This window comes from Lepidochelys kempii, chromosome 14 (assembly GCF_965140285.1).
Source record: "Lepidochelys kempii isolate rLepKem1 chromosome 14, rLepKem1.hap1, whole genome shotgun sequence".
Classification (NCBI taxonomy): Eukaryota; Metazoa; Chordata; order Testudines; family Cheloniidae; genus Lepidochelys; species Lepidochelys kempii.
Window position 1 is genome coordinate 46,939,717 of NC_136393.1, and position 26,855 is coordinate 46,966,571.

Here is a 26,855-nt window from a genome sequence, read left to right on the forward strand (position 1 = left end):
GGGCAGCAGCGGCCCCAGGAGCCCAGCCCTCCTTCCCATCAGGAGGCCTCGCCCTGCCCGGTCTCTGAGGACCTTCCAGCCCCCGCCGGCCAGGAGGTGGAAGGTCCCTGTCCCAGCACCGGCAGCTCAGCCTGGGACCGCGGCAGCACCTGGGCCTCTGGCAGCAGCCAGGCCGACGGGCGCCACTGCTTTGTGCCAGGTGAGGAGCCGGGCTGGGCTCCGGGAGGGCTGAGGACGGGATGTGAACCCCCTGGGCCCAGACGCTCTCCCAGGGATCCGGGGGGGGGTCCCCAGCCCAGGTGTCTGGCCTGAGCCCCGCGAACCCCACGGACAGCAGCAGCCGTCACACAGCTGCCCCTTCGCACGGGGCCCTGGGGGTGGGGGCGTGAAGAGCTGCTGCCACCTTGGTCCTTGCTGCTCCGGGCGGGGGGAACAGGCCCCTCCCCTGGGGTCCTGGGCAGGGGAGGGGGGCTCTGCTCTGGGCTTCGGCAGCTGTTGGGGGCTGACGGCATCCCTGAGAGGGAGGTCTGGGGCCCCATCTGCCCTGGGGGCCTGAGGTGGGAAGGGGGGTCTTGAATCCTGCTCTGCCCACCACGCCCCGTCCATCCCCCAAGTGGCAGCAGGCATCACCCTGTTCCCTTCTCTCCTGGGTGCAGGGACCCCCCTGGATTCGGAGCAGGAGGAAGGGGTGGACGTGGCCAAAGATGAAGCTGCTCTCAAGGTCATCCGAGAGCAGCTCCAGTGCAGAGATAAGGTACAAATGTTCCCCACCTGGGCTGGAACCAAGATGGCCCTGTCCCTTCCCAGCATCCCCACCCCCTGCCGAGGGTCCTGTCCCTCCTGATCCACCACCCCTAATGGGGCCCTTTTACATCCATGATGTGGGACCCCCAGATGGGGGTGTTTGATCCCACAACAGCCGAGGTCGTCTCCCCCCACAGGCACTGTCCCCGTTCCTGATCCTGCTTGTGTAGGAGTGCGGGGGGATTTGGAGAATAGGCGGGTCCCCACAATCCCCCATTGAGGCCTGAGCCCTGGAGATGGTGTGGGTGGGGCAGGAAGGTCCCTCGCTAACAGGTTCTCTCTCGCTATACCCCACTCCTGGTGGGTCCAGGATGAGGGGCAGCAGCTCCTGTTCCTTCAGGCCATCTACCCCGCATGTCTGGCTGCACGGGAGAGAGGGGAGGACACGCTGGAGCCGCGCTGCTGCAAGACGGCTGTGGTGAAGAGGATCGTGGTGAGTGAGACACGCCATACGGCAGCTGGCGGGAGGAGAGAGACATGGGATTGGCAGGGGTAGGGCCAGGCTAATGGGTGGGGGCTGGGTGGTGTTGGAGGGGGCAGCAGAGGGCAGGGATTGCTGGGGCTGAAGACTTGGGAGAAGAGAAGGGAGAAATTCTGAGATTGGTGGGTAGTGGGCAGGGGGGGAATTGTGGGGCTGAGGGCAGCTGAGAGTGGGGGACAAGGAATCCCATGGGCCCAGATCGGTCATCGGGATGGGGCTGAATGGGGGCAGTTTTGACAGGGAGGAGGAGAGAAGGGGATTGGGAGTGAGCTGGGCAGGAATCTGGGAAGGGGGACAAGTCGGATGGGCAGGAAGGAATCGGGGGAGCGGGAGGTGGTGGGGGATCCTGCTGGCCATGTGGGGCACTGGCTGTGTCATCTCCTCACTGGGAGGTGTCAGTCGGGCCTTAATCTCACACGCTCCTTTGTCTCCTTCGCATCTCACAGGAGCTCATCGAGGAGCTTCCCGACGACTCGTCACCCAGCGCCGTCCTCGCCCACTCCCTGGCTGCAGTGGGCAACCTCTGGTACTGAGACAGCCCCACCCCCCCACCCCGCTGGCTCCCCTCACCCCAGTGCTGCTCAGGCCCAAGGCTGGGAGTCACCGTCACTGTCCCGCCCAGGTCACCTCCCAAGAGTGGCGCCTCTGGCAGAGATGGTGGGGAGGGAAGGGTCACTCCCTCCTGGCGGGGCTCTTCTTTTCACTCCCATAACATGACAGGAGCCTTGGGGAGGGGCTCACTCCTGGGCTCAGATACAGGAGCGGCCGCAGGCTCCAGGGAACAGGAGCTATTCCTGTCCTGCCACTGTCTGTCTGGGAAGCCTTGGCCTTGTCATTCCCGAGCTCAGTGCCTCAGTTTCCATTCTCGCCAGCCTGTGCCTCTATCCCTGTGGGTTGGTGTCCGTGTTGGCGACAGTCCCACCCCCATACTGCACAGTCTAACACCAGCTCCTCTCTCTTGCCAGCACCATGAAACCTGCCCTGGAGCCAGCCCTAGAGACCCACCTCTTGCGAGCTGCCCTTCACTCCGTCTTCACCCTGGGCACGGAGAAGGACACCACCGGCATCCAGGTACCTCCTCCTCCTCCATCCTCCTCCTCTTCCAGAGTGGTCCTCGGTCCTGCTCCCTTGATTCGCTGGAGCTCCAGATTTCGGGGTGGGGTAGCGGAGATGGAACAAGCTGCAGGGTTGGATCCTTCCCTCCAGCAGGGAAGAGATTACCCCTCTCTGGGGGATTTCTTTCTTTCTTTCTTTCTTTCTTTCTTTCTTTCTTTCTTTCTTTCTTTCTTTCTTTCTTTCTTTCTTTCTTTCTTTCTTCCATAAGCCGTGTTTTGCCCAGAATCCCAGCTTCCATCCATAGCAACTTGGCTGTTTCATACTCTTCTGCCTACAAGGCCCTCTGCAGAGACCTCCTAAGCTCATGGATCAAAGGTCCAGGGGTCATCAATTCTTGCGAATTGCCTGCAGTGGGATGTGAAGGAGAGAGGCCAGGATATGTGTTTGGAGTCTCCCCAGTGCTTCCCAGAGACCCCTCTTCCCATCCTGTGGCAGGTGTAGGCCCAGGTTCCCTAACTCTGACCCATGCTTTGCAGGCTCTGCATAAAGTCATCCCAGAGGTCCTGGATGCCATGCTGGGGAACCTGCTGGCAGAGTCCCCAGACACAGACAGGCTCCACTTCATCTTGGAGGTGAGCCCCATTTCACCTGAACTCTTTGGGGGACTGGTAAGGAGAGACTGGAAGATCCATTTTCCACTCTGTCCTCCTAGCTGGGTCCCCAGTGGGCTGTCCTTGGTTGGGGAGGTCAGTGCAATGCAGTGTCAGGTCCTTCCTTCTTGAGGGACAGAGGAAGGAGCTGGGACTTCAAGCCAGAGCTCTGCCTGGTTCTGCTGAGCACTAACCACAGGGCTCCTGGCTGTCTTGGGGAGTGAGAGTCTGAAAACCCACCCTTCCCCCACCCCTCCAACACACACACCCCATGAGATTCGAGAGATGGTTCTCAGAGAAGAGGCACACGCTCCTTCCTAGAGAAACAGGAGGACCCCAGGGAATCAGCCCTTCCCTCTGATCTGCTCTGAAATTCCTGGGGGAATTGTGTTCTCAGTCAGTCCCTACATCCCCCCAAGGATTTTCGTAGCAGGGAAGGGCCGAGGGTTCAGTCTCCTTTCTGGTGAACTGTTCAGGAATCAGGAGTTCTGGGAGGATGGGACCATCTGCCATCAAGGCCTCAGATATTCCCCCCTGTGCAGAATGTCTCAGGCCCCTGGGGCTGGGGGCATGGGGGGATCATTTGCAAAGCAGGTGCACCTGGCCACTGAGTCTGACCTGCCTCCTTTCCCCACAGGATATCAACTTGTGGGTCGTGTCCAGGGTGTCACAGGAGCGAGCCAGGGCCATCAGGAGCAGCACAGCCCTGCTGAGATACACGGTCACCCTCCCTGAGTTTGACGTAAGTGACCTCCGATCCCAGCTTGCTGGCTCCAGGCGGAGACGGGCTGGCTCCAGCGGGCTGCAGGATCTGCTGCGGCCGGGGCTGTGGCTTAGGAGGGTTCTTCATGGGGAGGCAGAGGCAGAGCAGGGACTGAGCTAGGCTTGAGTCAAGTTCTTCTTGTCCTGGTTCAGTGTTGTCCCTGGGCCTTTAAGGAGCCCATGCTCCACCCCTGCTTGGCATCCCAAAGCAGCTCCAGGCTCCCTTGGCAGCAGAGCAAATGAAGGGTCGATCTCAAGCTCCTCTCCCCCAGCATCTCCTGCAGAGGAGCTAAGGGGAAGGAGCCCTCTGGCCCAGGGGAGCTGACAGGAAAATGCTGATGGGGTCCCCTCTCCTCTCCCTTCCATTAGATCTCAGCCGAGTTTCCTAGGATGGGGCACCATGTGGCCCAGCTGGCTCTATTTGTCAGCGATCCAGACAAGGACATCAGCCGGCAGGCCAGGGAGGGGACTTACCGGCTCTACCAGCTGCTGCTCCAACAGAGGGGTAAGAAACCCAGCTGGGACACGGAACCCAATAGGGGACTAAGAGTGACCACAGGTGGATAATGGGACCCCAGACCATTTCTCTCAGACTGACCCCAGCTGGAGGACAAGTCTCTCTCTGCCTCTGTTCTTCTCCACTCCACTGTGGAGCCACCAATGGGGTTGGAAGGACACAGAAACTGCAACCAGAAGGAGAAAAGTCTCTCTCTCTCTCTCTTCCAGGCCTGACCATACATGACGCAGAAGATCTCTGGTGCTATGACTGGCACCAGGACAGCAGGCTCTTGGGCTACAAAAATACAGCCAGAGTGGGGGAGGTAAGGGCACTGTGCCAGGGCATGACACAGCCCGGGGAGTGGGGCTGGCTGGGTTCCCTGCAGTGGATGCCTCCTGGAGACAGGAGAAGAGCCCGCTCCTTATTTCCAGCTCAGAGCTCCTCATCCAGCAACCAGTGGGACAGGCTGGTGCTAAAGGTCCCACATTGGAACCTCGCTAGTTGCCGTGATTTGAGTGTCTTACATGGCTGCATTGCTACGTGGCATAAGGAGGATCCCCGGGTGGGTGAGTTAATATAGGATTTTGGCTCTGGGTGTCTCTCTGCTCCTTGTCCCCCTGGCTGATCCCCAAGTGTCTGAGAGGAGAGCCCTGAGTCAGTCAGTCACGATTGCTTGATCAGACCTTTGTTTAATTCCCTGCATCCTGTAGAAGCAGAGAAAGGAGGTGGGCTTTGCCCAATTCCATTGCCGGTTAGGAAGCAGAATGCCCCAACCTGGGAACTGGGTAGGGGACATAGTGAGCTCCAGAGCCAATATGGACCACATGCGCCCCCCTCATATCTCCAGACCCAGCCAGGGAATGGCAGAGTATCTGGTCCTCAGCCACTGTTCCAAAGAAGCACATTGTCACTGACCCAAGTTGCGGCTACTTGCTGCAGAAGTAGAAAATCAAAGACACCCCCCCGCCCCCGTCTCACAACTGTGGTGAGAATATCCAAACCTTCGAACACACCGTAACACAGTGCCCCCAGCCTGGAGTAAAAGGTGAAATGGGTGATTGCCACAACATCACAGAGGAGGCCCTGGAGCGGCTCCTGGATCGACAAGGGCATCGACAGAACGCTGCTCCACAGACGCCCCGTGAGAGAGACTGTGTGAGGTTGTCCCGCCTCCCACAAGCTGAATTGCTGCAGCGGAAGAAAAGTCTCCGAGGAGCGTCTGGGATGGGGACTGGGCCATGAGTCTCCTTGTCCTTGTCAGGCTGCAGGTTGGATTCCCCTTGAAGAAACCAAGGAGATGCAGAGGCCATTCCCAGCAATGAGAGAAATCACTAAGCTGGGGTGAAGAGACCTTTGGTCTGTCAGCTCCAACCCCCTTGCCTCCCACAACACACACACACTCCTCTAGCCGCTGAGGTGCAGGAGATCTCTCTGCTGGAAGCAACACAGGGTCCCCTGTCATCTCGGTGCCCTGCACAGCAGAGTGGGCCTGCTCACACACATTAGAGATCCATTTCCAGCCCATCCTGGCCCCTGCCAGAAATTGCCCTCCCGGAAGAGCCACTGGAGGCTTTGGTCCCTCAGCATCTACGACCTTTTAATAAAGGGGCTTCCCTGAGCCCTGGGACCCTGAAAGCCTCCTGGGGAATGAACTGCCTTGGCCACAGCAGCTCTCTTCCCCGCCCTTTGGGGCACTAGACGGTGATGCCATTGTACGGCCAGGACTTGGAGGCTGGCTCTGGCCAATCTGCTTGAGCCTCGTGTCCTCTTGGTTTTAGGTCTTTGGAAAATTCTTCTCCATCGGTCAGAAAAGATCCTTCCTTCAGACAGCAGTGCTGGCTATCCACGACCCCGTGCTACGTGTCAGCCAGGCTGGGCTGGTGCTCGTCTACTCCCTCCTGGGGGAAGCCCAGCAACTGATGGGGGTCACGGTAAGCAGCTGCAATCGACTCAGGAGCTTGGGGTGGAGGCCAGGGCCTCATTCCCATCTTATTGCCATTCGCTGGCCTGGTGGCAAGGAGCCTAGTGGGGACTTCTGGACTTCATGGACTTCTCTTCTTAGGATGTGGTGCTCTGCTATCACTCCTGGAAAGGACAGGAGAGTCCCCTAAGAGCCCTCTGGGAACCTTTCCTGCCCCACAGAGCTGCACCCATTTCCCCATAGCCTAGTGTCCATGTCACCTGAGCCACCATCGAGAGTTGCTCCCTTTCCCGGCAGCCTGGGAGGCCAAGGACTGACTGGAGATGGCGACTGACCAGCAAGGGCTGAGGCACATGGGCGTGGGAAGCTGGTGTTGCTGCTGGTAGGGTTGGACCCGCTCTCGAGAGATTGGGAGGATTCAGTCAGCAGGGGCTGCTGACCTGCCTCATTCACCAGGGCTGCCATCCTGTGGCTTCAGCTTTTGTCACTGGGGTGACTTGGGGAAAGGTCTCAGCCTCTCCCCATCCCACTTCACTGCTGCCAGAATCCCTCCTGCCCCCCGCCACCCTGCTACAGCCCCCTCCCTGCCCTACCTGGGTGGGGATGGAGGTAGGGGTGGAGGAGAGGGTTCTACGAACTTGAGCGGTGTCCCCAGGTGGGTTGGAGGTGGAACAGCTGTCAGGGGCACGGATGGGGAGGTGGAAGGAGCTCACCGTACAAGGAGGGGGGTTGGCACCGGAGGTCACTAGAAAGGACAGCAAGCCTCCATCCTGGGGGTCGGGAGGGTGAATCCACCACTCAGACATGAGCAGCTGCTGGGTGGAAATGATGGTGCTGGTTCCAGGTGCCCTTCATCCTCCCTGATTCCTGGGGAGTGTCTCAGTCTCTGACAGGTTCTCGTTCCCCTGCAGCACGAGGATGTCACAGCCAAGGTCATGGGCCAGCTTCAAATCATCCGGCACTTGCACCAGATGCCCGAGGCGCTGCAAGGGCTGTGGCTCATCTGATGCTCTGAAAGGTTCCCCTCCCTGTTCAGCAAGTCCTGCTCCCTGCTGCAGGTACTGCTCTGTCTCACTGTAAATGCGGGGCTAGTGGAAGCAGAAATGGAGGCCCCTGGCACTCACAGAAATTCTCTGCCCTCTCTGTGGAGCCGAGTCCTTCCCTTGGCCCCCCAAATTCCTTCATCTTTCCCTCACACCCATACCCCTCCCCTCTTTCCTTAATCTCACCCCCATCCCATTCCCCGTGCTCCCAGGCAGAGATCTTCCTGCCCCATATGGCGCAGAAGGACCTTTGGGTCAGGGCTACAGACTGTCTGCCCAACTGAAGCTCAGGAAGCTCCACATTTGAGGAGGTGAGGATGGGACAGAGGCTCAGGGCTAGCTTCATCTCCTGCCCTTTATTCTTCCTTTGGCCCCTCTATGGGCTCTCAGAGTCTGACATGAAGAGGAGCCTCCTCCGCCCATGTCTTCTAGGCCCTGGAGCGTCTGACAGCCTCCCAGATGGGTGTAGTCAGAAGCTGAACCACCTCAGGGAGCAGTGGGGGCAGGTCCCTTGTCCGAGGAAACCAAGCAGTGGTAGTTCTCAAAGAGGCTGAGAGGGAAGACCCTGCTCCCTCATGGAGGTAAGAGCCATTGACTTCTTTGGGCATATGGGTTTCTTGGGGGAGAAATGGGATCCCTGCTGCATAGCCTGGCTGGGAGCTTCCCCCATCCCTGGGACAGAGACATCTCCAGCAATGTGCCACCCTTGTTTTTTTCCTAGCAAGAGGCTCCCCAGAGAACTCCTCAAACCTGTTCTCCTGGGAGCGTTTCTGGGAGGAGGCTCCAGTCCCTCAGTCTCCAACTCCATCATGCAGTCTCTTTCACCTAACATCTCCGCTCTCCAGTTCCACTTCCCGCAGCAGGACAAACGGACCTTCAGCTCCTAGAGAAAAGACTCTGACCTCCTTCTGATCAGCAATCGGGTTTCACCATCCCCTCAGCAAACCTGTCAGCCGGGCTGGACCGGATTTGAAGGAGGAGGATATCTAACAGGGTGGCTTGGCCTATGGCTGCCTAGCCTGGGGCTAGGCCAAATTAATGACCAAGTGAGCCCCACCTGAGAGGAAACAAGGGGAAACAGCAGCAAAAGTACAGAAGCAGAGGGAACTGTTCAGTTGACGGCCTTGGGCCAAAACCTGGAGTCCAGGGTAGGACTGGGTTCTCTCACCGTCCCTAAGGAAGGGGACACAGAAGACCATAGAAACCCAAGAAGGGCAGGCCGAGCCAAAATCAGGCTGAGGAAGAACTCCCCACGAGGGTGGAAGGCCTTGTTTCTGTTCAAGACATTTTTGGACTTTGTTTGGAAGTCGTTTAGTCTACGACTCCAGGAAGGAGTAGACTAAAGGCCAGTCACCTGGTTGGAGGGCTGAGTTCCCAGACAACAAACTGCAAGCGTGAGTATCAGCGGGGTTGCTAGCCCAGCGAGAAAGCGGTGACACGAGGCCTGGCCAGCATCTAGCGGTGAGTGAACTCTGGTACGCACCTGCTTCCATTCTGGAAACAGCCTGGTATTGGAGAGTGGGTGCGGAGAGCAGGGAGGTGGGAGGGGTTCCTGAGGCTGGGGTGGGGAGGAAGCTGTGGGGCTGGGAGGGGAAGGACATGGCCCAGCTTGTGGGAGGGATCCTGCTGGCTGTGTCTGGAGCCCAGTGTGGCCTCTTCTGTGAGAAGTTCCCATGGGTCAATGGGGCCTGAATCGCTCCTGCTCCTTTGGTCCCTTTGGGCTTCATAGGAGATGTCTTGTGAACTGCCCTTGGACTCTGGGCCCAGCACCGCTCAGAAATTATTCGCTACCTTCAGAGAGACAGGGCACAGCTCAGCCTGTTGGGTAGGCTGGAGACTCATACTTCACTCGAACACACAACACTGAGGTGCTTTGGGAAGCACAGTAACAAAGAAGAGATTTAAGTGAAACTAAGCAAGAGAAAAAGACAAATTTCAAACAGAGAAACAAAACAAAACACATTTTGTAGTGACTAAAACTGAACGTTAACAAGTCACAATCTTTGCCTTAGCAGTTTCCAGACTAACATCTCAGCTTTCCTAACAGACCTTCTTTGATGTCCCTGTAGGGTACAAAACTTCTCTGTCGAATCCGCTGATTTGATTGCTTCGTCTTCTGGTTTCAGACCCTCTGTTCTCCTTCTGGGCTGCCTGGACCCTGACTGTAACATCTCTCTGGCCCAGCCTCTTACACAGATGCGTGCTGCAGCCAGCCCAGCGCAGGGAGCAGGGGGGACAGACGGTCTCATCCTGTCAGACCAAGAAACAGGGGTCCCAATGAGGCTTAGATGGAAGATCCCAGGCATCTCCTGGAGGTAAGAACCATCCACTCTTCTGGGCACTTGGGGCTGTTGCAACAAAGAGGGGGCTCCTGTTCCATAGCCTATTTGTCCTCATGACTGTGGTTTTTTTATTCTCAGAGGATGCGTCCGGGACCCTGCAGACTGTTTCGTGCAGGAGGTTTGGGCGGGGAGAGATCAGTCACTGTCATGACCCATGGGTCATTAACCCGGGTCTGCAGGGTTCCTGGGAGCAGCCACCCTCCAGCACGCCACCTGGAAGCCTACGAAAAACTGCTTACCTAGGACTGATGAAGTCCAGACCCAGTTTGAGGCTCTGTTGGCGGAGTCCCAGAGCAGCTAATCGGCCCCCAGGACCTCCTTAAACCAGCAGCAGGAACAAGAAGCTGTCTGAACACCCGAGCTCCCACCCGCCCCCTCTGGACCGTGTTGGCTGTTCCTGCTCCCGGTCCCCAGGCTTGATTTCCTGGCATGCGGACTCGGGGTGACTCATCTGACTTGAGGTGCTGAACACAATTTGGTCTTTTGCTTCTGCTCTTCCCGTGTCCTGACCCAGCTGACTCTCAACTCCTGTCTTGTGAGTGTGGACTCTGCCTCTGACCACTAGGTCTGGTTGCCCATGACCTGGCCATCACACTGACTTTTCTACAGTTCCTCCAGTGCCCTTTTCTGCTCTCCAGCTCTTCTCTCCCAGCAAGACACACCGATCCCTGGCTCCCAGAGTCCTGCTTGCCTGCTAGTCAAGGGCTCAGGGGGAGAGCTTGTCTTGCCCGCTCCCCCACCACAGCTGCTTTTCCTCTGGGACTCTCCCTAGCGCAGAGGAGAATCCGTCCTGGCAGCAATTCAGGAAGTCACGGAAGGGACGGTCTGCTCAGCTCCCTCTGCAATGCCACTGCCCGAGACCATTAGGAGTGGGTGCCCAGTGACTGCGCCGGCAGCTCCTTGAGAGACTCCTGGGGGCAGGGCAGTCGTGTTTCCCAGTGACCGCGGGAAGCCATGCAAAGCGTGCGGCATTGAGGAGACTCTCCTGCTGTCCCAAAGGGTTTCTGTTCTCCTGCACGGTCAGACCGTGGGGCCGGCTGGCAGAATGGGGAAGAGCTGGTTGGTGATGAGTCGGAGGAATCACCATAGAGGTGGCAGCAGCTGCAGATCCTGGAGTCCCTGTGGTCGGGTTACCATGCGTCCGGATTTTCCCGGACATGTCCGGCTTTTTGGGTTTTAAATCGCCCTCCGGGAGGAATTTGTAAAACTCTCCAAAGGTCCGGGATTTCCCTCCCAATGCAGCACTCTGGGAGTGGGGGGGGAGCTGTGCGCTCTGCGGGGGAGCACAGCACTGTGTCTGGCTCCGCACCCCAGACACACTGCTCTGAGCAGCAGGGTAAGGGGGCCAGGGGGCTGGAGAAGGGGCATGGGGTCCCAAGGGGCAGTCAGGGGACAGGGAGCAGGAGGGGTTGAATGGGTCAGGGGTTCTGGGGGGAGCCTGACAGGGGGTGGGCATATGGAGAGGGGTTGGGGGAGACAAGGGACAGGGAGCAGGGGGGGTTGGATGGGGCGGAGGTTTGGGGGCAAAGTCAGGGGCAGGGAGCAGGGGGGGTTAGATGGGTCGGGGATTCTGCGGGGGCAGTCAGAGGACAGGGAGTGGTTGGATAGGTGTGGGAGACCCGGGGGTCTGTCAGGGGGCAGGGGTGCGGATAGGGGGCGGGGCAGTCAGGGGACAGGTAGGGGGGGAAGTTCTAGGGGGGTAGTTAGGTTGGGGGGGTCTAAGGAGGGGGCAGTTGGAGACAGGGAGAAGGAAGGCTTAGACAGAGGGCGGGGTCCTAGGAGGGGGCGATCAGGGGACTAGGAGCAGGGCGGGTTGGATGGGTTGGCAGTTCTGTGGGGGGCAGTCAGGGGGCAGGAAGTGGGAGAGAGTAGATAGGGGGCAGGGCTACCACTCCCCCCCCCGAGAGTGTCCCCTTTTTTGAAATTTCAAATATGGTAACCCTACCCTATGGGCCCAGCCTCCACTCCTGAGAGTTGAGGCGAACCTGCCCCTGTTCTCAGGGAGTCTTTGGCTTTGGCGGCTGGGCCTGCCTGCCGAGACAGAGGACTCAGTGTTTCCATCAGGCTGCTCAGCTGCAAATGCAGCCACCCAAAGCCGTGAAGAATGGAAGCGAAAGAGCAAAGCTGGACCCTCCGCTGAGCTCCTGCCATCAAGTGAGCCCAGCCTGGGAGAGACGAGGGAAAGCTCCAAGGTGGCTGGTGGCTGCAGGAATCCAGGGGAGGAGAAATAAATCATTAATGATGAATCCTAAGGGCTTTGTCTTGTGTGGTGAAGGGTTTAAAATGGGTCTAGTTACTATCACATTCAACTTTACAATCGCTGTGTCTGATTGAAGGGCAGGTCTGAAAAGGTCAGAGGTCACTCGAGGAGCTTCAAGTCTCCAATTCTGTCCCTATTGCCTGCTTTGACCAGCTGATCTCACCCCAACACATCCCTCAGGTGGTCGCAGTGGTGAGCTCTTTCCCTCTTTTTCTGGATTAGCCGCCAGCATGGGGACAGGATACATGTGGCCAAGGAAATGGAGAGGCATGGGGGTCACTTGCAGAGGCATGCAGAGAACTTGCAGAGTTGCCTGTTAATGCAGCTCCTCTGGGGGAGCACGGTAGGGTACCGTGCACTCAGGGGCATCATTTCAAATTTTGGTGGTGGCGGAGAGGATAATTTCACCATGATTCCAGGGGCTACTTACACACCTGAAAACTCTAGCGTTTTGGCAGATAACTTAGCAAAGAGCTGACAGGAACACTTGCCAGACTGCTTTCCGCGGAAGACAGCTATAAGAATCGATCCAGGGAATGGTTCTGTATCTCTGAGCTGTTTGGACACTTTCAGGGAACATTGCAGATGCAAGACAGAGATCCCCAAAGTTATCCTGGGTAACCCTGAGAGACTTATGGAAAACTAGCAGATACCACATCTCTGCTGTCACTTTGCACTGACAAACTTGGACTGTCCGAATTTGTTCATGTATTTTACCTGCTTTAACCTCTCAAGAACTTTCACATATAAAAGAAAGAAAATTAAATAAATGACATAGTTACACTGATATAGGGCCGTAGCCTAAACCCGACCTCAGAGTTGTCCCATTGAAATGGAATTATTCACAGCAGTCATTAAAGTTAAACATGCACGTAAATGTTTCCAGGGCCAAGATTAAGGCCACAGCTTATGAGAGGGGCAGACACAAGAAGAGAAGAGCTGGGCAAAAACTGAAATACCACTTGGAACTTGGCCCAAACAATGCAGCATGAAAAATAAACTCATCTTGTTATACAGTAATAGAGCTGGTTCAAAATGGTTTTACACTCACAATACAACCTTTTAACTAAAAATGCCACTTGGGATTACAGTGATCATTTAAAAAAAGTTCCTGTTTAAAAAAAAACATTTTGGATTTCTCTGCCCACTTGAGAGAGAACGTGGCATTTTTCCCACCAAAACTAAACAAAAATTTGATCATTAAAAACATTTGCAAATAAGTTTGAAGAATATTGAGGGGGGGGAGAGTGGTTTCTTCTTCAATTTTCATGACCCTCTCCCCCCCTACTATTTTTGACCAGTTCTAATTATGAATAAATGTCTGTCTGTCCATGAATGATAAATATGTCTGCTACTGAAACATTTACAAACAACGGCTCTCCTCAGGAGCACTGAGGTCACATTACGTAGAGAAACACCCAGGCCTGCAGGGTTCACATTCTCAAAGACATAAACCGCCCCAGGACGGGAATGTCACACACAACACAGCGTGACTGGCCCGGGTTGGTTAGGTGCATGTTTTGCTGTTGCTGGGAAATTGTGCTTTTGTGAGGTGGGGGGGAGTTATATTTGAAAGGAGTTCTTCATCCTCTCCCACTCTCAGCCAGGGGTGCCGGAACAGGGGAGACCAGGGCCCACCACTTTTTACTGGCCATAAGTGTGAGCAACTGGATGAGGGGGGAGAGAAGGGAGCGGCGGGGGTGCAGTGTTTTTGGGGGAAGGGGGGGCGTGAAGTGGGAGCTCAGGGAGAAAGGCAGCACGGGGGAGCGCCTCGGAAAGGGGCGGTTTGAGGGGGCTGGACCTCGAGGAGAAGGGGTGGCACAGGGGCTGGGCAACAGTTTGGGTGCCAGCAGACCCCCACACACACTTTTAGGAAGCTTTTGCCCATCCTGCCCTCATCTCAAATAAATTTTTTACGGTAAGAAAACTTTGAGCAACAAGGAGACTCAGAGACCCACAATATAACCGCTAAAATCCTCACCCGCCCCTACAGCTGGGCAAACAGAATTTTTTGGTTGCTGACAACTCCAAAAAAGAGATGGAAAAAAACTGGTTTCAGGTTGAACAAAACTAAATTTTTTCCAAATTTTTGATGAACCAAAAAGCTTTAAAAAACGAAAACAAAAACCCAGGAACATTTCAAGGGTTGTAACTTTTTGAATTTTTAAAATAAAACTAAAGGATGTTTTTAAACAAAAAATGGTTTCAAACTGAAAAATCAAAATGGTTTGTTTGGAAAGCATCTAAACGAAATGCTTTGACTTTTTAAGAACTGGGGGGAGGGTCTGGACGTGAACAATTCAGCAGACCGGATAGGAATTTGCAAACTGCTGAATCTAAAATAGGTTTAGATGAAAAGTTTTGCCCAGTCTAGTCCCCACCATTGAGGGGCATTGTAAGAGGGATCAGCTCTTCTAGTTCCCCAGCCCAAGTCTGTCTCCCTTTACTGGGTCCCTCCCCCCTCTCCGGTTTATGGTTGCCAATTTTAATTGGCCGGATTCCTGAATATTTTATCACATGACAAAATCTTTAATTAAAAATTAATCTTTAATTCCTGCAGACTCCCGGTCATCCTGGAGGACTGGCAATGCTACTCCAGTTTCCTGGGCCACACCCGTGTCCCCACCTAATGGACCCCTTTCTCTGGGTTCCAGGGTGAAGCGTCTGTCCTCCATGAGCAGGTCTCCTTCCCCATTCTCCAGGGCTGGGTCTCGATTCCTGTTTCTGGTTCCCTGGGCCTGGTCCCCGTCCCTGTCACACACTGCGGGGAGCTCAGATTCCTGTGAATCCTGCGGACTTCCAGGCTGCGGGGAGGGATGAGTCAGCACCTTCCAGAAGACGAGTTGCGAGTAGGCAAACGCTTTCCCCCTACCTTTCCAAAACCCACATAGGTATAGTGAGACTAGCACCCCCACCACCCCCACCACCCCCACCACTGCCATCACTCCAAGCACCAGGAGACGACTCCAGGACGCTGGCTCTGAAACAAAAGCGAGAGAAAGGCCCCATGACTAAGGGACTTAATTAAATCATCCCACAGCTGCCATGAGGATCCCAGAAGATGAAGACGTTCCTGGGATACAGTAAGAGCTGAGTTGGGTCGTGTGCACATGGGCAGCACTCAGAGCAGCGGGAATGAGATCTCCAGGCTCATTGCCCCCATCGGCCAACCTGACGGAGGGAGAAAGGTGAGCCCGGCAAAGCAGCCCCTGTTCCAGAGTCTGGGAACTGGGATTTTTAAGATGCTCCAGATGGGGTCCCTCAGGTCTTAAGGTTAGAGGGGACGGTTAGGATCATCTACTCCAGTGTCTCCTGAAGAGTGGGGAAGGGCTATCCATGGTGGGATTTGAAGATGTATACAGGAAAATGGGGGGTGGGGTTGCTAACACATTGCTGACGGGTGAGGGGCACAATTGGTTTCTTTGCCTTGAGGAGGGGGCTCAGCTTTTAAAAGCTTTGGGAACAATAATTTAGTCTGAGCCCTGGCATAACCCAGGCCAGAGAACGTCGCCTACTGATTCCTGCACCCAGTGCAGTGATTTATGACACTGACTTGGCATTGAGAGGGATTTTATCATACGCTGAAATCCAGCTGCAGAAGAGAAAGGGCATTAGAAGCTGAAAGACCCCAGAAGTGGCTCTGGTTTGCTACTCAAAATAACCACCCAGGGCTGATTTTCCCCGGCCCAGCACCTTGCAGTCATGCACCCAGCGCCTAGTAAGTTCGGTGTGCAGGCAGGCTCCCAAATCCAGACAGCGGTACTTCACATCCACTTTGCCCTGGCGTCAGGGACTGCCCTGAGCGCCCATCCTGCAAACACGTACGCACCTGAGCCCTCCCACTGCCATCCAAGGCTACTCCTACGGATGGAGTTAAACACGTGGCTAAAGCGTTTGCAGAGGTTCCAAGGAGCTGAGGCTCTGTGCAAAAGGAACATTACTTCAGTTATTCCAATCTTGGGTTTATGAGATGCTCCTGCCCGCCCTCTTCCTTCACAGCTGAGTCTCCCACCCAGTGGAATTCTCCAAGGAACTTCCCACTCCAAGAGACCCTGGACACTGTGGCCAGCACTAGCTGTCCCTCTGGCCCAATCCCATGCTTCAGGACATAGTCTGAATGCCACAGAGGTCAGTAATTAATTCCCCACCTGCATTTACAGCATGGTAAAACTAGCCATGTATGTTACAGCGGGTTCTTGCTTTCCCTGGAAGCATCAGATATTGTCCCCTGGGCTGGACCAGACAGGACAGCAGCCTGAAATGCCCTGCGGAGGTAAAATTTCCAAGTGCACTTAAGTCACTTTGGTGCTTTTGAAAATTGTGCCCTCTAAAATCAGCCCCGATCCCTGCAGCGGCCACTCCTGTAAGCTGTCAAGTTCTGGCCCATTCCTGTAAGTTTGGGTTTGTGGCATTTAATACAAGCCGCATTAAATGCCACAAAGAACCCTGGGTGGGAAATTTTAAAATGCAACAAGAAAAACAGGAAGAGGAAAAATATACTACACACATGCAAGTTGATCAAGTTCGTGTTGTCATAGGAAACTTAACTTGTGTGTCCAAACCATACAACATTAATGCTGCGCTAATATTGATTTTGCATCTCATTATTTTTAAATAGCAAAGAGAAAAAAATAATTTGCTTAATAACGGTGACATCTGGGCTTTGAGTTTGTTCCCCCAAGCTTCGGCTGGCTGGTGCCTGAAATAGCACCTGGCATAAAACGTAGAGCGCCGCTGAGGCTGCTCTAAGTTACACTGGCTGTCGTGGCAGCCGTTCTGAGTCAGCATTATGCACCACACTCTTTGCTACCACACCACGTCCCCAGACTAAAGATTGGGAGGAGGCAGGTGACACAGGGAGACACACCAGCTTTGTGCTACCTAAGAATTTCTAAGCTGCCCCTTATGGGCAGTGGCATGAGGCCCAGGATCAAACTCCTTGTGCTGTGATGGGTGGGTGAGGGAAGAGTTCTGGGCCCCAGTCCAGCCTGACCCTGATCCTAGTGTGTGTCATTTACACTAGTGCCTGCAGTTCTTTTGGTATTTCTTGCTCACTTTGCATCAGTGTAAAGGTGACACAAAGTGCAAGGCAACAGAGAGTCCAGTCCCCCACACTGTTCGCTTTAACTAGAAGTTTCAATTGCAGCCAAAACTGTGGAGAGATTTAAAAAAACAACCCCAGAATCACAGGAGCTCTGGTAATCAAGTGATCCATCCCGTCTCCCATTCCCAGCTTCTGGCAAATATAGACTAGGGAAACCATCTCTGCCCATGCTAGCTAATAGCAGTTGACGGACCTGTTCCATAAGTTCCATGAACTTATCTAGTTCTTTTTTGAACCCTGTTATAGTCTTGGCCTTCACAACATTCTCTGGCAAGGAGTTCCACAGGTTGACTCTGCATTGTGTGAAGAAATACTTCCTTTTGTTTGTTTTAAACCTGCTGCCTATTCATTTCATTGGGTGACCCCTGGTTCTTGTGTTATGAGAGAGTAAACAACACTTCCTTATTTACTTTCTCCACATCAGTCATGATTTTATACACCTCTATCTTATCCCCCATTAGTCATCTCTTTTCCAAGGTGAAAAGTCCCCAGTCTTATTAATCTCTCCTCATACAGAAGCTGTTCCACGTCCCTAATCATTTTTGTCATCCTTTTCTGTACCTTTTCCAATTCCAATATATCTTTTTGGAGATGGGGCGACCACTGCACGCAGTATTCAAGATGTGGGCATACCGTGGATTTCTATAGAGGCTGTGGTCTCAACACACCAGTAACCTAACCAGTGTCCAACTGGTTTCAGGTTTCCTGGCACAGGAGAGTTCAAGTATTCAAGACGTGGGCGTATCATGGATTTCTATAGGCAATAGGATATTTTCGGTCTTATTATCTATCCCCTTTCCTAATGATTCCCAACATCGTTCGCTTTTTTGACTGCTGCTGCACATGGAGTGGGTGTTTTCAGAGAACTAGCCACAATGACTCCAAGCTCTCTTTCTTGGAGTCATTGGGATGCAATGTTCCACGCAACAAGGAAGGAGGTGGGAGTGGGCCAAGAGGCCGGGAGGGGGAATTCCACCCAGGTTGCGGTCGGGAGAGCGGAGAAAGTACCGCAGTAGCAGGGCCAAGGAGCTGCAGGCAGGATATGACCTCACCAGTGCAAGGAGTCACTGACTGACAAGCACAGCCTTGCGGGATGGAGATGTAAGCAAGCACAAGCTCTCAGGGGACAACAAAGGGAGTTCAGGGTCAGGAACGCCATCCTGGTGACAGGCACTAGGCCTGACCCTTGTGCATGCCCAGCTCGCCGTGACGTCAGGGGGAGTGAGAAGAGGTGCGTGAGAGCTGGGACGAATGGAGGCAGCGAGGCCTAGAGCGCTGGACTCGGAGTCCCGCTGCTGTGGGAAGCGTCTGTACTGAAGGGCTGCAGCAGCTGCAGTGTTTTAAGTGCAGACAGAGCCTGAGCCGTAAAGCAGGTTCCTTCCCACCTCCTCCCTTGGCCGAATACACCCCCTCTGCTTAAACACCGACAGAATCCGCATGCAAAGCGAGTTCTTCTCTAGGCCGTCTACAAGCCTCTCTCCTTGCAACTTGAAGAAAACTGAAGGGTTGACAAACGTTTTTCTGATGCTGCTGCTTACTTCCGCCTAGCCCCTGTTTCTTTTAACAGGTGCACCAGCCTGTCATGGAATGACCTTGCTAAACCGGTTACAAATTCCAGAAACCCGTTCAGTATAATACTTAGATTAATTGGACTGTTAAGTAATTATTTGACAGTGCCTAAGCAACTCCCTCACTGAACCCAGACAAACACGAGTTGCCTGTCTGAGATCATTAAGAGGAAGGGACTGACTTCTTTTAATGATGGAGAATTTGAACGGGGCTGTCCCAGCTGAGTGCTCTGACCACAGGGCTGGGTTAGGACAGCTCCTCTGCCATTTTGCATGGAGCAAGTCAAGTACCTAACTTATTCCTGCAAGATACGACTTAAACAGCATCTAAATCACCTGACTGCAAGAGAGGGGTTTCCCTGGATCACAAGCCACAAGCATCGAACACAGAGAGGGGCAGGGCTTAGGACATACCCCTGTCATCGACATCTCCCCTTGGCTAGCATAGGTGGCTCCCCCCAGAGCATGCTGGTTTTTGGGGATCACAGTTTTTTGCCCCTGAACTCATCCCCTTAATTGACACTCTGCACTCGCGTTGGGAGGCCCCAAACAGGGCTCCTCAATCAGCCAAGGGCTTGTCCTTGGCCGTAGCCAACTCTGCTGTGCCAGCTCCCTGTGGTCCATTTTTGGTCAATTGTGGCACAAGCCATCAGGCAGTCTGAGAAGATCCGGAGCAACTGGATGCTGCCCTCAAGCTCACACTGACCTCAGTGGGAGCTGGGACGGGCATGTGAAATACAGGCAGGGAGGAGAGAGGCTACTGGGGAAGGAAATCTCCCATCACAAGCTACTTCCCATCCCCTTTGGCCTCATCACGAGCTTCCTCCTCAGTACCGGAGGTCCCAGACACAGTAGGTGGGAATGAGCTGGGCTCTGGAACCAGACAATAAGGAGGAAAGTGTTGGAGAGGGCTCCGTATACCATGTGCCTGATTCTCCTCTTCTTGCCTGCACTGCAGAAGTTGGCCTAAGGGGGAGGTGCTGATCTAGGGGCCAGAAGTGCCTGGTTCAATTCCAGCCTCTGCCCCGGAGCCCTTTGATTATTTGGGGGGAGGGATAGCTCAGTGGTTTGAGCATTGGCCTGCTAAACCCAGGGTTGTGAGTTCAATCCTTGAGGGGGCCATTTAGGGATCTGGGGCAGAAATTGGGGACTGGTCCTGCTTTGAGCAGGGGGGTGGACTAGATGACCTCCTGAGGTCCCTTCCAACCCTGATATTCTATTATTCTATCTAGGGCCAGATACTCAAAGGTATTTGCATTCCTGAAGATGCAGGTAGGTCACTAATGGGATTTTCAAAAGTCATTAACTACCATCTTCAATGAGAAGTTAGGCAGCTGCGTGCTTTTGAAAATTCCCCTACATGCCTATTTGCAGCTTTAGGTGCCTAAATATCTCTGACAATCTGGCCCTTAGGCCCAGATCCTCCAAGGTATTTAGGCATCCGATTCCTGTTGATCTTTGAAGATCTGGGCCTCAGAGACTAGGATGACAGTGGCCAGAGATAAAACAGATCACGGCATACCACGTATTTCCTAGGGATTTCAGCGCAGACCCTTCATGAAAGTTTGCTCCTGATCCCGCAGTCAGACAGAGCCAGCGGTATGTTAACGAGCAGCCTGATGAACAAAAGACTTGCTAGCCACCATAAAAATAAAAGTCACCCCGTGGCCTATACAACACATGCCACTTTCCCTGCGAGCCCTTGGGATGCTTTAAACCTTGCCTGCACTGCAGAAACTTTGCAAATATGGACGGCAGGTATCGTAGGCAGGGGGAGCCTGTGATTCCCCAGACAGCCTACCATGGCCCTGCCCACGCTCTGCCCCCAGGCCAGGCCCCCTCCTGCTGTTCCCAGCGCTCTACCCTGGCTGGGGCTGGCTGGCCTGCCTCCCGCAGGGACTCCGGGCAGCACGCCCCCAGCACCAGCCACCCTGAGTGCCAGGCCTAGGGACGCAGCAACTGCGATGCCCGGAGCGCCGGGCCTGGGGCCTTGCGGTGGGAGTGCTTTGGGCTCCTGCAGGGGCAAGGGGGCAGAAGGGGAGGGGTGGGGCCTTGGGCACAAGGGAAGTGGCCAGGGACTAGCCTCCCCAGGGCGGCCAAGTCACTAGCTGACCATGTTTGCAAAAAACGTTCATTGTTACTAGAGTCAGTGGTCGGAACATCGGTGGGCCGAGTGTAGACAAGGCTCCTGCTCTGGCACAACAGGATTTACACCTTCCTGGTTCTTTGCCCTAGCTCTAATGCCAGTCCCGTCATTGGTTATGGCAGCCTGGGGGCTGCTCTAGTGTGCCCCGGCTGGCAGGGGGCCCTCAGGGACCATCCATCCACTGAGAATAGCCAGAGTGCATTGTGGTCTGGCTAGTTCCTCTCCTCACGCATTCCCACATGACATGCCCCTTGGGCTGGGGCTGCAGAGGAGATGGCTCTCCCAGCTCAATGTCTGCTGGCGTCTTCCATATTCTGGGAGTTTATAGGATGTTTCCACAGGCTTTACACGGCCTGAGAAGTGCAAGGGGAGCAGAGTTTTTTCTGGGGTCACTGAGTGCACAACTTACCCACCACGGTAAAGTTTACGACAGCCACACACTTCCTGTACATTTCATCTTGAATCCTGTAAACTCCTTCAGCCCCTTTGCTCACGTTCTCCATCTTGAAGTATCCACCAGAAAAGGAGAGTGTCTCCTTGAAGGAACTGAGGACTGTTTGGGAGCCCTCATTAGAGGAGTAAATGACATCTTCCCACGAACTGGAGGTGTTATATTTCTGCACGAAGAAAGACGTCTCTGAAATGGAGCTGGCATTCGGTATGGAGGTGTTCACAGAGCTGCCTTCGGGCTCAGCCACGTGGACAATCAGACAATCTTCGCGAGCTGTGAGATTTCAAGCAAGTAGTATTTTAGTTTGGCTTGGCAATCCTGGGTCAGGGACTGACGTGGGGGGTGGGAGACAATAAAGGGAAAGGGTCTGCGAAAGGGCGTCCCTTACAATAAATCGTTCAACCAGTCACTGTTTCAGTGCGATGCTTTGTAGATGCTCACAGAGAGGCTCTCCTACCAGCTATGAATTTTGGACACTCTGGCTCCCTGCTGGGACCAGCTTTGCTATTCACTTGCAACCAGGGTGGATAAAAATCAATGATTAAAAAAAATCAAAAAAATTGGATTTTTGATAAAATGACTTTTGCCCCTCAAAAAGCAATCTAAAGATAGTTTTAATTAAGATCCATGATGAGAGATCTTTGAGCTATACTGGAATAGGGATTATAAATTCTAATTCTATAGTATGAGACAATATATTCATGAAATGTTTAAGAAAAGTTTTGTACATGAGTTCCAATAGTTGATGGATTAGGGACCCAATTTTATGGGATTCCACAGGCTTCTGTATAGATTATTTAGGTTAATCTTTCCATCTACCCAATGGGACTCAGTGCTCAGTCTAGAAGATCCCATCAGAGATGCTTAGTTTCCCAGTTCTCAAACTGTGGCTTTGTGTCTCCAGAGGTAACATGCTTGTTAACAGCCAAAATGTTTTAAAATAATATAGAGAGGTGAGAAATAACAGACCTCACCTCTATTGTCCCTCTGCAAATTTGTGTACAGAGTCAATCCCTTCCCTCTCTCTCAAAGTGCAAAGTTTCAAAAAGTTCAATGAATAGAAGATTGTTGGGGGCGGAATAGATCTGGACAAGGATAAGTCTGGAGATAAATGTGAGAAGGGAGGGACGTGTGTTTTGTTGAAATATTATATGTTTGCTGTTGAAGAAAAAAATCCAGAATACTTAATGTTGTTGTTTTATTAAATAAAACAATTTAAATGTCTGCCTGGTGATGTTCTCCTCCTATTACAGCCTGGCAAGAAAATCCTCCAAATATTAACAATTAACCTGTTGAATTGGAGATATTTATGAAGTCATTGGGAGGGGAACTATCTGTGTCAATAACCTTGGGTAAATGAAATAACCAAACAATCATTCATTTTCTCATACAGCTGTAAAACTAATCTGAAAAGTTTTCAGAATAAATCACTGTTTACAAATGTATAGTGTGTACCTTTCAAAAATGAAACCTACATCTATCTGAGTTGTGAAGAACATGTATTAAGGTTATAACAACCAACAATACACTTTTATGTAGAAATCCATGATTAAATCGAGCTTTAAATCAAATCCACCCTGTTTTTGCTGACCAACAGGCAGTTCTGCTCCCCAGGCCCTTCTGGGATGTCACTGCCCCAAACTCAGCTGTTAGAGAACCAGGAAATGCTCAGCTAAGATCTTCCCCATGTAACACTAGGAAAGAATCTTAGCACTACAGGAGAAAACAAACCACAGAGCTCTGCTAACCAGGAGGAGCTCAGTTATAGGTGCCGGTTCCCCCATATAACCTTAACTCTGTCCTCTTGGAATGCCACTTTATTGTATCTTGCAGAGTTTTGCCAACTCACAGCCTTCAAATATCAGCAGGTTGCCTTAAAAATCATGAAATATTTTAAAATAATAAATTTGTGGTGGGGTCTGCTTTTTCATCTTTTGAGTTTTGAGCCTCAGGGGAGTCGGGGGAGAGAAGGGAGCAGGGGAAGTCACTTTTTTCAAGTCTTCCTACATAAACCCCATATTTTGGTTTAAATAAATGGATGTGCTTGTCACAGGACTCCAGGCTCTGGGGCTTTTAGAAAATCAAACACCAAATACCGTGAGATGCATGACAAAAATCAGGGGAGTTGCCAACAGTGGGAATGAGGAATATTTGCCTAAGTCACAGGGAACTAATTGTAGGGAATCCTCTAATTAATGCATCGTTAGGCTCTTTAGCTCTTCCCCCTGTGGAGGTAGAGGCCATGGGTACCCCAGGAACATCAGTGGTCTTGTGCCTGAAGATACCTCTCCCCTTGACAACCCTCCACTCCCCACCCATTGCACTTCATGGGATTCTGCTGTAGGGCGGTACAACGGGAAGCGTGTAATGCAATCATTCTTGTGTCTTTCCGTTCATTCTTGGTCCTGTAATGACACTGAAGTGCCAGGCCTTCAGCAGCTGCAGTTAGAGCTAGAGGGTCTCACACTCTTGTGCATCAGGCCATGTTTATAGAGCCCTGTGCGGGTACAAAATTTGTTTCTGCACACGATCCACAGCTACGAAGCAGATCTCTGCAGATTTGCAGGGCGCTGCCCATTTATGCCTGGATCTAGGAGCCGAACTCTGGGGATTATTTTGCAAAACCTGCTCAAGACTTTTAGAGCTTTTTCCTAGCAAACCATGGCATTTTTTAAACCCCCGACATTCCATGACTGAGCAAAACATCTCCAGGAATATCAACAACACTGTGTTAGGATATAGATATTCAGGCCTGTCTGTAAAGGCCTATACTCTAAGAATTTAGGTGTATTCTTATCGCTTGGCTAGTTCTAGAGGTATAAAAGAAAGAATCAAAATCACTGTCTGCTGGTGTAAGGGCCTTCTCTTACTGTGACAGTTTGTGGCCCTGTTCTTAGGCTAAGGCCTTTGGCTAAGCAGCAGAGGCAGCCATAAGCTGGGAAGCGACCGGTCACCTCCTCACATTCCAAACTAGTCACATTGAAATAAGGTGCTATTGGGCTGTTAGGCACTATCAGGACAGGATTGTATTCCTATCACCTCCAGAGAAAGGGAAGTGCCTAGAAAATGTAAAAGGAAACTTAGTTTGATAGCATCCTGTCTGGCAAGAACTCACATCCCAGCTATTGATAAGTGAAATCCTCACTTCTGTATTGTCCTGTCATTATAGTTCCCACTTTGCTATTGTTTGTCTGTATAATCTCTCTGGTTCTGTGATTGTTCCTGTCTGCTGTATAATTAATTTTGCTGGGTGTAAACTAATTAAGGTGGTGGGATATAATTGGTTACATAATCATGTTACAATATGTTAGGATTGGTTAGTTAAATTTCAGGAAAATGATTGGTTAAGGTATAGCTAAGCAGAACTCAAGTTTTACTATATAATCTGTAGTCAATGAGGAAGTGAGTGGGTGTGGGTGGGCATGGGCATGTGGGTAAGGCAGATGGGAACAGGGAATGGGGGTAAGAAAACTGGAATCATGTTTGGCTCAGGGTAGGAATGGGAACAGGGAATGGGAGTAAGGAAGTTGGAATCATGTTTGGCTAAGGGTAGGAATGGGAACAGGGACACAGGTAAGGCTCTGTGGTGTCAGAGCTGGGAAGGAGGATACTAAGGAAGGAAACTGGAATCATGCTTGCTGGAAGTTCACCCCAATAAACATTGAATTGTTTGCACCTTTGGACTTCGGGTATTGTTGCTCTCTGTTCATGCGAGAAGGACCAGGGAAGTAAGTGGGTGAAGGAATAAGCCCCCTAACACGCTGGCTCTGAGAGAGGTAGGACTCTTCTTAAACAAAATTATTTTAAACGAACAACTTGCTACAAAAGAGTTTGAGATACTTGCTGTGGCAGAACAAAGGGGGTTTTGATCTAAAAGAATGTGACCCCAGACTTCTTACAATTCGTTCTACACACGTGGGGCTTGTGCATTTTCTGCTGGGGCTTGTCCGGACAAAGAGCCAGAGCTCAGCCCTAACAATCAACCGGGAGAGCGGAGTCAGAGGTGAGGAAGGCCTGGGAAGATCCTGAGACAGTGAATGAAGGGGTGTCACATTCACCTGCTCCTTCCTGTAGGTAGATCACAGCAAGATCTAGAGGTGGGTGCTGGGGTTTCCCTGCGATGAGTGAGCAGCGTGCAATTAACAAGGGCAGCTTCTCACACACACACACCCCCATCACGCCATGCACACCTATCACGCCGGCACCAGATCGGATTTCATCTCATGCATTTACCCAGCACATCTCTGCAAGCAGATTATAACTCGCAGCGTCCATAACTCCAGTTAACTCTGCAGTGAGGACATGCTCCCCCACCCGCACGAGACCTTAAAACCCAAGGTCCACTCCCCCTGCTAGAGAAGACACCCGCTTCAAATCTGCCCCACCCCCAGTTCCCTAACCTGGGGCTTGCCAGGGGATTCCCTGCTTGTGATCAAGCGGGGCTGGCTGGATGCAAGGCGCTGGCCAATCCTCTGTCTCCAGCTGCTAAACTGCATTCAAAGAAACTTTACCAAATAATCCCTCTCCCCCCTCCTCTGTATGTTCTTTCCATGGCTCTTCCCTCTCTCCCTTTTCTCTGCGTCTCTAAGTGTCACCTGTTCAGCCAGCAGCTGGGGATTTGCAAATAAAAATAAAATAACTGGACCAAAAAGCCCCCAAATATTTTCTGTAAAATCGACATGGGCAGGACCACCGGCCTGAAGCGGCTTCCATCCTATCCAGGGTTTACAGTTTGGCTCAGTGCCTCTCTGCCCCCTCACGGTACAAATTGTTCCAGCACCCCTGGGTGGGACAGGGCCTGAAGAAAGGGGCATGCAGAGGTGTTGGGAACACATGGGCCCTGCAGCTGCACCCCCCCCCCCCCAGCTCTACCTTCTCTAACCCCCGGACAACACACAGCCCCCTCCCCTTTTCTGCTTTGGACTCCAGCCCCACTGAACAGTCCGGAGGGGAGGTGGAATCTCTTACCTGATGTGTCGTCCAAAAACCCAGACGGGCGGCCTAGAAGGAAGAGCCCCAGAAACACCCGGACCCATGGCATGGCAGAGGCGCAAAAGGAACGGGTGAGATCAGCAGCAACTTCACCAGAAGCTAAGTCCAGCCCACTATCACCTGACTCTACGAAAGCGCAGTAAACTGGTGGTGTAAACGGGGCATGGGCAGTTCCACCAGACGATCAACAGAGCGGGCTAGAGATTAATTTAACAACTCTGGAACCGCTTTGCAATGGGATGAGAGTTTTCCGAGCCATGCTTTGCTTCCTGAGGCGGTCAAGATTTTAGCTTTACTAGAGGATTGTAAAGGATTCGGGCACTTAACCCGCCCCCAACCCCCCCGACACACACCCCGCTCCCCCGAATGTTGCAGCTTTGTTGCAAGTAGAAAAAGCTGGCTATGGCTTTGCTAGCTTGATTTTGACCTCAGCCCTCCAGTTTCATCCCCCTACCCACAAACTTCTTGAAGTTTCTCATGCCTGCGTCATACTTGTCTGAGAAGTCGGAAGCAAATCAAAGCGATCAGGAGACAAACAGGAACAATGAACCCAGGCTGTGTTAAAAAAATGTCTAACTTGATTTTTTTTTTTAAGTGAGTCATAGCTCAAAACCAGTTTGAGCTGTGGGGAAAGTGTCAGAGGACTTATAACTCTTGGCACTTGTAACTCACACACACAAAACTTTGCAAGGGAAGTTCACAGTTGAAAAGGAAGTTAGGACGAAGAGGGAAAGCTATACTGCCTAATTATCACAATGAGTCTAAAGGCTCTGTCT

At 52.6% G+C, this 26,855-nt stretch overlaps 1 protein-coding gene and 2 long non-coding RNA genes across 5 annotated transcripts; 2 read left to right on the plus strand and 1 right to left on the minus strand.

Moving 5' to 3' along the window:
• The first annotated feature begins 144 nt into the window (after positions 1 to 144).
• Positions 145 to 1,176, plus strand: LOC144929248 (uncharacterized). The gene is made up of 3 exons (XR_013634533.1): positions 145 to 199; positions 657 to 754; positions 1,115 to 1,176. It is a non-coding gene; the product is annotated as an uncharacterized LOC144929248 (long non-coding RNA).
• A 6,436-nt stretch (positions 1,177 to 7,612) lies between these two features.
• On the plus strand, positions 7,613 to 10,483 carry LOC144929245 (uncharacterized). Its single transcript, XR_013634530.1, has 4 exons — positions 7,613 to 7,797; positions 7,938 to 8,610; positions 9,343 to 9,531; positions 9,637 to 10,483. It is a non-coding gene; the product is annotated as an uncharacterized LOC144929245 (long non-coding RNA).
• A 3,863-nt stretch (positions 10,484 to 14,346) lies between these two features.
• Positions 14,347 to 26,173, minus strand: LOC140897916 (uncharacterized). 3 transcript variants are annotated; one of them, XM_073311198.2, is made up of 3 exons: positions 26,056 to 26,173; positions 21,046 to 21,360; positions 14,347 to 14,798 (listed from the first exon to the last, which is right to left on the minus strand). In XM_073311198.2, the coding sequence occupies exons 1-3, from the start codon at positions 26,126 to 26,128 to the stop codon at positions 14,359 to 14,361; spliced, it is 828 nt and encodes a 275-aa protein (XP_073167299.1). In that variant the 5' UTR covers positions 26,129 to 26,173; the 3' UTR covers positions 14,347 to 14,358. The 3 variants fall into 3 exon arrangements, with proteins under 3 accessions (XP_073167299.1, XP_073167302.1, XP_073167303.1); XM_073311201.2 differs by having other exon boundaries at positions 21,050 to 21,360; positions 26,056 to 26,170; XM_073311202.2 differs by having other exon boundaries at positions 14,347 to 14,622; positions 26,056 to 26,170.
• Between the last annotated feature and the right edge of the window lie 682 nt (positions 26,174 to 26,855).